The sequence below is a fragment of the Pecten maximus genome, chromosome 13 (genome assembly GCF_902652985.1).
Source record: "Pecten maximus chromosome 13, xPecMax1.1, whole genome shotgun sequence".
NCBI classification, from domain to species: domain Eukaryota; kingdom Metazoa; phylum Mollusca; class Bivalvia; order Pectinida; family Pectinidae; genus Pecten; species Pecten maximus.
Window position 1 is genome coordinate 38,007,544 of NC_047027.1, and position 11,039 is coordinate 38,018,582.

Below are 11,039 nucleotides of genomic sequence, written 5' to 3' on the forward strand. Positions count from 1 at the left end.
TTGAAATGAAATAAGGTGCCCACTGATATTTCAGGTTGTGTGAATAATAGAAACATGCCTTAATTATCCATCTCTAAATATTAATCGGAGCGTGCGCACAATTCGTATATATCATTATAAATTGGAAGGCTCGATGTACTACCTTGTGGTGTAAGGTGTAAGTTGGTTGAAAATATGCTAGGAACTATTAATGTATCATAAACATCTGTGTTTTAAAATTAAAATATAAAAAGTGTACAGAGGTACATGTATATAAAACCCAGCTGTATCTGAATTTAGATTTTTGTGTCTGAATTCAAAGTGCTAACATATTTCAAATGTGTGATGTAAATATGTATTGGGAGTGTAACGTTCGGATTTGGAAATATGGCGTGTCCGAGGAGTTCAACCTTAGGATTGGGAAATATGACATGTCTGAGGAGTGGGACCTTTAGATTTGGAAATATGACGTCTTCGAGGAGTAGAATCTTCGGATTGGGAAATATGACGTGTTCGAGGAGTTCAACCTTAGGATTGGGAAATATGACGTGTTCGAGGAGTTCAACCTTAGGATTGGGAAATATGACATGTCTGAGGAATGGGACCTTTAGATTTGGAAATATGACGTGTTGGAGGAGTGGGGCCTTTAGATTTGGAAATATGACGTGTTCGAGGAGTAGAATCTTCGGATTGGGAAATATGACGTGTTGGAGGAGTGGGACCTTTAGATTAGGAAATATGACGCGTCCGGTTGTATGGTACACAGATATTACTTCCACGTCAAAAAGGTGAGGAATGATTCAATAAAACAATAAGGCATTCGGGACTTTACTCTTGTAAAGAAAAATATCAATTGGTGACTTATATTATGTGTTTACTTATACGTAATATTTTACTTACTATCTATTGTTCATGGCGTATGTGTTATAAACAATGCTAGTTGTTCTCGGCTTACCGTAAGGCGCATGATTTTCAGATTGTAATTTTTCCTATTGAATAACTTTAATTATAGGCATGAAAGGATGTACTTGCATTAAGTGAATGAACGTATCTAAATAGCTAGTTTTAACCATGAAAGTGTATTGTGTGTTTTCCTGACAAAGAACAAAACCTTTGACCTTCATTAACTAAGCAACTTTAATTAACTCAGCTTATTAGCTGATTTTTCCTGACAATTTAATGAGTAATGTATATAATAAATACATTCCATCCATTCTTTCCTAACACACTCCATACTATCTAGTGTCTAATTTACAGAATTACTTAATAGTTTTGTAATTACAATCTACACCAATCACTGCATCATCTTCAACTGTATATACCTAACGTATGACGAAGCATGTACATATATATATAAATATATGTACATGTACATGTATAACTTAGCAACACAAATGACGAAGCAAGACAACTTTTTGACTCGTGCCCTGACCGGGCCTCGAACTCACGATCTACGGCACCCAATCGCCTAGCCAGAAATACCCGCAGCTTATACCGCTGCGCCACATCGGCGTTCTTAAAAAAAGAACGTTTCAATGGCGCAGTGATGGTCGGCCCGATACCCTGACATGATCATTGGGGAAGTCGTCTATAAGGTGATATAGAATACCTGGATCGCAATGTATTTACATACATGGATACGAATTGTACATATATTATATATATTTCTTTCGGTACAACTACGACAGGAAATTCAAATATATTTGTATACATGTATCAGTAGATTATTTACACTTAAATAATCCTACATCATTATTTCATCACTCATCACTTTCGACAATGATTTAGCTATTTTCCTATCACACTTGTCAGTGATATTAAACGTAAATCGAGATATCATTTCAGACACTGACTACTGAATATTAACTTTAAACTTAATTAAAACCAATCAGGGTAATTACCTTGATTTTTTTCTTTATTATAATTAACGACTGATTTCACTTTCAACGATTTAAATACAAACTTTAATGTTCATGAGTGTACAAATTTGACTAGCAAAGTATAATTAAAATTTTGTTTCGTTATATTAACAATATACAATATACAAAATGAAACAATGCATGGTTTGACGGCAACAGTAACGTTTGTATAATTATTAGTTAATAAGCTTAATTGGATGTTTTGGTAAAAGTCAGTAATGTAACGCATTCAGCCACACAAAACATAAAGACAATCGTCATCAAATCACTTTCATCAACACGTCACACATTCTTCCCGTTAACAGAAGATATAGATAATAACAGTAATATATACACTGATCATTTAAACATTATATTTAACATTCCTTGAGCAAACTGCGTCTAGGTATTATATACGTTTTAGGCCTGATGAAGACCATAACGCTATCTAACTCGCTGTTATATTTGATATAGTAAGTATTACGGACATATTGGCAGGATATTCCATTATGACAGAGCATTCATATTTCATTGTGAATTATCCAAGTAATCGTAATCAATAACTACAATACCCTATTGTTTAACGAATGACGTACGGGGACTCGTCAGTTACTTCACTAATTATTTTAGATAAATCATTCTCGCACTTTTACCGAAATTAATTATGAAACGAAAATGTTTTTAGTGGAAATTATCAAAAAGCAAAACAAAATTTGTTTTTATTTATGTAATTTTCTAGAATCTGTTAATAATTTTTACAACCTCAATTATTACGAAAAGAAGAATCGACATTATTTAAATATCTGCACATGGTTTGGGGTTGTATAGAATCATCAATAGAGGTATATATTCGTGCAATAAAGAGCACAGCCTGTTCGCGTTTATTATGTTTACTGTTAAAAGCGAAATTAAATACTCGACAAAATTAAACATTCAACAGTAACTTGTCCACTAAAACCTCAGTTCAGTCATACTTGAGTCGCTGGAGGTATGACGTCACAAATTAAGCGTCTCACAAAGAATAAATAGGCCATGTCTACGGTTCTCACACATCACACGGAAACTCTCCTTATCTCCAAGTTTGATGACAGAATCACTTTTGTGTCACAAATTCCATTTTTTTCTCTTATTTGCACGAGGTCAGCAGTCACCTCTAGTGTTCACGTTTTGATCGGAAGTGACGTCATCTAGCATTCACATACGTCACCACAGGAACGTAGCGCATTCTGCAACAAATACAAAAATATTTGAACAATATATTCACAAACTGAACGCGTTAGTGTTTAATCCGTAGCTATTTGTATTTCATGAGTACTTTGTCTTAAACTTACTTTGAAACAATAAGCCTGGGATTCAAATTACGAAAAAAGCATTCATGACAATAACGCATCTTTAAAATGTCTGCATAATTTTTCAGTATCAGGATATCATTTTCTTAGCAATAGATATGAAAATTCACCTTAATTAATTTATTAATGGTATATATAATTATATAATACAAATATCACAACCTGCTCTGGTGAAATTATCACCAAGGAAAACTAACTAAACAGGTATTTTTCATAACTCATATTTGTAATATTTAATGAAACGTCAACCTCGAAATGATATATTCTTGTATTTTTTAGACACCATGAGACAACCAAGAAACAAAAACTATAAGTAAGATGAATTATTTGTTACAATATAGAGTGACCTTATAGCCTGGACACATTGGGAGGTGTACATAGTTCTATTTATATCCGGTACACGAATTTACACTTACCAATACACGGTATATCTTATTCCTCCATTCACGTTTTACATAGATATATTAGCACCATATACTAACTATAAAACAGTCGTACTGTGACACACTGAGCCTTATTTCTATTTATTTACGTTTACACTTCAACTCATATTTAAGGATTAACATAAATTATTTTTTCTGTTATACAGTCATAACAGAAAAAACTGGAGTGTACTCTAAATAAACCGCGAAGCGGTTTATGAAGAGAGTACACTCCAGTTTTTTATGTTATGACTGTATAACAGAAAAAATAATTTATGTTAATTCTTATAATTTAATTTCGTCTTATACACACCAAGATATTTCACTTTCTTTGGCGAACTCTTTTCTGTGCTAAATTATTACGCAACGTCATCAGCCAATCAAAAATGACGTTACATTTCGCAACGTCAAAAAATTTGTTATGGAGGTATTACAAAATTATTTCAGCCAATGAAAATGCGTGTTTCATACAAAATTAAATTATATATACAATAATTGACGAATTATAGATAGGAACAAAAAAAAAGTAAACAAATGTTACGAGGAGAAAGTGATCACACTTCGAACAACAGCGGAATTATTACTGGAATTCCGGTTACTTTATCATTTTGCTATTGTGTTCATTCATGCTTATACCATGGAGCTTAACTAAAGAATTTTAATATTGAGTTGGTGTTTATTGAAAATATCAGAGCTTTAAGCAATTCATATTGCCTGGTTAAGCCAAATGGTGATCGGCCTTTTACACGAAATATGTCATATCAGATACTTTTTTTCGAGACGGTATCAAAAGGCTTGTTTAAAGATAATTTCCCTAGCATGTCAAATCAAAATAATGTATACATTATATCAAATGTATAATGAAATTAATCATTGAATAGAGCGTATGTATATATTCCTGAAATCTTGTTTCATTGTTACTGACAAAGACATACATTAAAGAAGTCAAATGGTGTAAACACAGGAAAACAAGAATATTAAAACTAGACACAAAAAGCTTCAAAGATATTAAGAGACTTCAGAAAAGCATGTGTTGCAGTACACTGGCTTTGTTCTCGATCAGAAATATCAATGGTCGACATATGCGAAGGTAATAATTTGTCAGCGGGTTTTTTTTATCCGATATCATAATGGAAACAAATGTGGAAAGTCATTAACGACGTATCCTGTCCCAGTTTTTACAGACAAGACATACAGCTTAGTACAGTGTTAAGGTGATATACAGTCGGACATGCTATATACATGAATCATATTTCACCGGGCCGGAGACATTTGATGTATACACTAATGAGAAAGTGATTATCTATGTACAGAAATGGATCATGACTGACGGCCAACACGTCATGGTTGTATGTGTCAGTTCAGCGGAGCTCCGTATGTTTTACGGTAAACATCACTAGTATTTCCGGAAATAGTGACATCCCCACTGACAATTATTATGTTAAACATCCCCAAACAACAAACTTACATCGATAATGGATGGTGAAACAGGTACTCTGTAGGTTTTAATGACCCAAATCAAGGACGTTTTTAATTTTAATTTTTGATAAGTTTATAATATTCTATTTTCAGCGCGAAACTTAAAGTTTAGCGCATGATTAATGATATTAAATTTAAGTTGAATTTGAAACTGATCAAATCAGTTTTCTGTAAATACTAAATAGAAGAAGAAATACAATGAGAGTGAAAAGACACGAAATCACTCCAAAATCGGCGGCATTCAGAGATAGGCAGAAGCACCCTCTATTTGATAAGAGGATTTAATTTATGTGTTTTCACCAACTATTTAAGATGAAGTGTTTATGCTTCCTAAATACCTGCGTGGATTTTCGTGTAGAACTACAGTGATCTACTTCAGATCATATCTTTACTTTTCATTTCAATCTAATCTCCCTGATGTTACTTCAATTTTAAAGTTTCTATAAACATGAACTGAAGACACTTTAATAGGAATAATATACAAAATCCTGTTTCCAGCATAATTATGTACCAATTATCATGAAATCACATACCTGGCCAATGCCCCCCAACAGCCTCGTGGCGTGGCATTAGGTATATATTGATAAATTTTATATTGTATATTTAAATACTGTGTATAAATAAAAATCATTTTAAATCAATATTAGAATTGGTTTAAATTGTCACTGACAGAAATAGAAATAAACCGAATCTGTTGATTATTTTAAAAAAAAGCTGAAAATAAACCTTTTCCTGAGTGCGAAAAAAAAAGAAAAAGAAAAAAAAAAGGGGGGGGGGGGGGGGGCGGAGAAATAATAAGTGTGAGTTACTTATGTTATTTCAATAATCAGACTTACCCGGTGATAAAGTGCCCTGTCACACCAAACGACGCCTGTTGCTGAAATGGGTTGTTTTTCGGTCTTTGATGCCATGTGATAACGCTATGATAAAAAACAAGTATTTTTAAAAATCATAATTCTGAAATTTACAAAACATACATTACAAGTCTATATAGACACTTTATTCTCTACATAGTGTATACGATTTCACGACTAAATTAACCTGAAGTATTATATATATATAAATATATATCGGTATTGATATCTTATCTTTGAAATGTTATTCGGCATTCTCTTTCAATAATGGTCAGTAATACATTGGTGCAAAGCATTAAATGCTAAAATAATGCATATTGTTTAGTGTGACGCAAGCGTGCAAATAAAGCAATGGATGAAAGCAATTGTCATTGGCGCATTTTTTAAAAATTCAAAATTAATTTAAAAAAAATTGTCAATAATTATTTTTTATCAATTATGAAAATGTGTTTTGTTACACACCTCAACCACTCTATAGTTACACATGACGTTTAACTACAGTTTGTTGTCAGACAATGGCCGAGGACTCGAACACAAACAAGGGTAGGTGATATACCATATGATCGTTTTGGAATCAATGAGAAATAAATAATTGTACAACTGATGAACTTTCGCGAGACCCGAAGTGAACTAATATATGACTCAGAATAGAATAAGTTTCCCTGTACTATAAATGGCACCAGCCACCAACAGCTTCGATAAATATTAAACTATTTTCTATAATATACATGTACTTGAATAGTATAGGCACACTAACACTACTCTAGGATATAAAAATGTACGTGCTAGCTAACATTTGACACACTACACGTGTCAACTCAATTTTAAAACTACGCTAGGGTATATAAGTATTGACTAACATTTGACTCACTACACTAGAGTATACTTTGTACGTGTTGACTCACATTTGACTCATAAACTACGACACACGTGTCAACTCACATTTGACTCACTAATTTGTACGTGTCAGCTCACATTTGACTCACTAAACTACGACACACGTGTCAACTCACATTTGACTCACTAATTTGTACGTGTCAGCTCACATTTGACTCACTAAACTACGACACACATGTCAACTCACATTTGACTCACTACACTAAAGTGTACGTTGTAAATGTTGACTCACATTTGACTCACTAAACTACGGTACACGTGTCAACTCACATTTGACTCACTAAACTAGAGTATACTTTGTTCGTGTTGACTCACATTTGACACGAGTTGTGACCAGTAGAGAGGATAACGGCGTTTTCCTGATACGTGACGTCATACACAGGGCACATGTTGCTCTTTCTCCCTATGGTGGTGATATTCACCGCTGGTGAGGGGAGAGAGTGGGTAGTTAGAGGGACACATGCGTGTTACAGGTTTGTTATTATTAATAGGTGAAGTAATGGCTCTATAGCAAGGATTGTGGCCTGCGCGTGCTTTACGTGCGCATATCTTTTTTTTTTTTTTTTTTTTATTGTCGAAAGTAGGCTTGCAACAAGAATGTTCATATAGATTGCACCAAATGCAGCTCCAGAATAGAATAACTGAACAGAAGACCATAAATTTCATACACAATGTAAACATAATACTATATATATAGTAGTTGGCAAAAATAAATAAAAGCAAAAAGCGTGTGAAATTAAGCTGCTAAAATGCGTGAAAATTTTCCATTGAATAACAACGAATATGACAAATACATTATTATCTGAAATGTATAACATCAATCAATGATGCAATATTTACTGGAATACCTTATATACTTAGTAATGTATTACGATTACAAAAATAGATGGATTAAACTTCCATCATTTTTATTGCTTATATTTCAAATCTTTCCCTGTTTTAAAAATCGATTCCAGCAGTTTCGCCAAATTTTACGCCAGTTTATTGCGCAAATACGCAAAATATACACGACAGTATTTCAAAGCGCTTTGAAACATTTGTTTTGGCTAAAACAAATTAGAAATGAATAAAAATGTGCAATATAAAGTCACAGATTCGGTCACATGATACTTACAGTTCCAATGTCCTTCCTTCTCCAACACGAGCTCTCTCGCTTCATTTCTGGCTGCTGCTTTCCACACCCCACCGCCGTCTACCCCGCCCCTCCACGGCGTACCGAAACCTCCCTGGGTCGGTCTTTGTATTCGGCGTTGCGCCTGATGTTGTATTCGTGCGCCTCTCGCGGTCTGTTGCCCTATGGTGCCCGACACGGTCTGTTGAGCAACCCTTGTTTGACTTCTTGCCGTGCTTGAAGACTTTGATTGTGTGCTTGGTTTTGTGTTGCTTTCTTTCTGTGAAGGGTTCGTGTTAGATTCTGACTTTGCTGACGATTCTGTATGTACAACTGGGTTTATTGTACTAGCACTAGAGCTATCTATACTAGACTGTACATTTTTGGTGTCTGTTTTCACTCTTTTGTTTCCTGTGTTAATTGTTGCTTTGTTTACATTTGTCCTACCTACATTTTGATCTATAGTATTACCATTGTTTGAATATTTCCCGTTTGACACATCTCCTTTCTGTGTTTGCTCGCTATTCTTCACACTGTTATTAGATCCTGGAACAACGTTTCCTGGTCCGCCTACCTCCGCCTCCTCCAATGGCCTTGCCTCAGCGTTGACGCTTTTCACTTTGAGGCTGATTTCACCGAAATGGATATCATTGTCTGTGCCTGACGTACGGAATCCTTGGTAAGGTGCCCTATTTTTAGTATTCTCTAACTTTGAACTGTGTAACACGGAATTTCCATTGGCTGGTCTATACCGTTTGGAATCCTTACTATTGATTACACCGTGTAAATTAGCATTGCTGTTGAGAAGTACCTCGGCATTAACACCATCTACAATGCTACCATGACCTGGTGCCATGTCGATAGTGTTAGGGTGTTGGCCAAGGACGCCTGTTGACGACATTTTAGCTATGACGTCATTTCTCGGAACACCATTTTCCTGTTGACCTTGGACCGGTTGCTGATTTGCCCTTTCAATATCACGGAGAAGATTGATAACCCGGGGGTTATCTGAAGACAACGTCTGATCAATGTTTGTAATGAGACCTTTATTCCCTGGGAACCGGAGGCATCTAGCCCATTCTCTGTCGTCATTTCAATGAAATGTTTGATCACTGACGACGGACGTTGCTGATCAATAAGATTTTTTATATTTTTCATATGCATGTTACTACCTTCCCCAGCTGCTTCAATAGTGTTGTTGTTACTCCACGGGTGGCTGTTTTGCTTTGTCGGTCGGATTATTGCGGGACCAGTATGGGCTGTTTGTGAATTAGGCCTAATGACTGAAAACGTACTCGTTTCGATGCGGCCTCGTTTTGGCTTCTCCTGGTTAACACGAGTAGTGTCTGGATTATTTACCCACTTGTTCTGTACGCTCCCCTTAGACTTGTGTCCTCGTGGTACTTTTGTTGGTTTGGGCTTGTAGACGAAATCCCCTCGGTGAAGGTCGTTCCCCCAGTCATTGGTTTTGAGACTTTGCACACTGGCATCTGACACGTCGAGCTTCATCGCAACAGTCACGTGACTAGTGTCGGGCATCATTGGTTTTTTGCTGACTTTGGTACCGTCTACCACTGGCTTTTCTGTCACGTGATCTACAACAGCTTGAGGCTGTGTATCGGTGTGCCAATCTGCGGGCGGATTTCCGGAGTTGTCGCCGGACCGAGATGAAAGCGCACTATTGATATCTTTGAAAACAGGTTGTCTATCTTTGAATGGGATAGGGTGTGTTTGTTTCTTTATCGGGAGGCTGTTCGAATTAACCGTGTTTTTACCTGCTGGCCCTGATGTCGAGTCGGGCCTCATCAACGGGCGACCTTGGCCTACAACAGATGACAATACTTTGGAATTACCTGCGGGGAACTGGGTTGGAACTTTCGAACCTACATTGTTTACTTTTGGTGACCCTGAATTAGCCCTCCAGTCTTGTTGTTGAGGACGGGCGACATTGTTAAAGTTTGATGGCCCAGGGACAACTCTCCGGTTCGGTTGAGCAGGCCGGACTACCTTGTGAATAGTTGCTGGTCCAGTCTGTTGTCCGGAGCGATGTACATTGTTTTCCGGTTTCTTAACTACACGGTTATGTTGTCTTGGCTGCTGAAATTGATTCCATTGGGGCCGCGGTACATTCCTCTGTCCACCATTCAAAGCGTTCCAATTTGTATTCGTTTCTCGCGATGGCTGCCTAGGCGCCTGTTTATCCATTGCTGGTGGATCGACCCAACCCTCAGGTGAAGGTTCGCGTACATTATTTGGAGAAATATTTGTACGCGCTGTCTGTTCTGGCTTTGGTCCTCTTGGTGGCGACTGTCTTACCGGTTGTTGCCTCCATCTTGGCTGTGTCGATGATCTGATTGGCGTTGGACTTGGGACGGAAGGCTGTGCTGGTGGGGATCTGTGCCTACTAGGACGTTCTGGTCTCGCCATTGGATTAAAGCGATTCGGTCTCACAAGAGCAGGGTTACGTCCACCCGGGCTGCGTACAGTAGGGTCACGTCCAGCGGAGTCACGTGCATCAGGGTAGCGTATAGCGGGGTCACGTCCAGCGGAGTCACGTGCATCAGGGTAGCGTATAGCGGGGTCACGCCCAGTGGGGTCATGCACATCAGGGTAGCGTATAGCGGGGTCACGCCCAGCGGTGTTACGTGCATCAGGGTAGCGTATAGCAGGGTCACGTCGAGCGGGGTCACGTGCATCAGGGTAGCGTATAGCAGGATCACGCCCAGCGGGGTCACGTCCAGCGGTGTCACGTGCATCAGGGTAGCGTAAAGCAGGGTCGCGTAAAGCAGGTTGGCGAACAACAGGGTCTGACGGCCTAGCATGAACAGGTGATCTGTCTCGCTGGAATTCTGGTCGAACCAATGGTGTCTTGTTCGGCTGCTGACCATTACCAATCGATGGTTTTGGTTGGCGTGTTAGCATATGAGGTGAAGTATCTAACCAGGGACTCGTTTTCATATTTCCTGAGGGTATGGAATTTGGTTTGCTATCTGAAGGCATTCCAGTATCTATGCTTCCGTGCTGGGAAGGCCTAGCTCTTGTCCCAGGGA

General features: G+C 37.5%; 2 protein-coding genes across 3 annotated transcripts; both read right to left on the reverse strand.

Annotated features, from left to right (window-relative positions):
* Positions 1-1,098: 1,098 nt before the first annotated feature.
* LOC117340320 lies at positions 1,099-9,157 on the reverse strand. Of its 2 annotated transcripts, XM_033902086.1 has the most exons (4): positions 7,993-9,157; positions 7,194-7,302; positions 5,964-6,047; positions 1,099-3,103 (listed from the first exon to the last, which is right to left on the reverse strand). In XM_033902086.1, the coding sequence occupies exons 1-4, from the start codon at positions 8,888-8,890 to the stop codon at positions 3,061-3,063; spliced, it is 1,134 nt and encodes a 377-aa protein (XP_033757977.1). In that variant the 5' UTR covers positions 8,891-9,157; the 3' UTR covers positions 1,099-3,060. The 2 variants fall into 2 exon arrangements, with proteins under 2 accessions (XP_033757977.1, XP_033757978.1); XM_033902087.1 differs by lacking the exon at positions 7,194-7,302 and having other exon boundaries at positions 3,070-3,103.
* Positions 8,896-10,989, reverse strand: LOC117340755 (pollen-specific leucine-rich repeat extensin-like protein 2). The gene has a single exon (XM_033902517.1). The coding sequence runs from the start codon at positions 10,987-10,989 to the stop codon at positions 8,896-8,898; it is 2,094 nt and encodes a 697-aa protein (XP_033758408.1).
* Between the last annotated feature and the right edge of the window lie 50 nt (positions 10,990-11,039).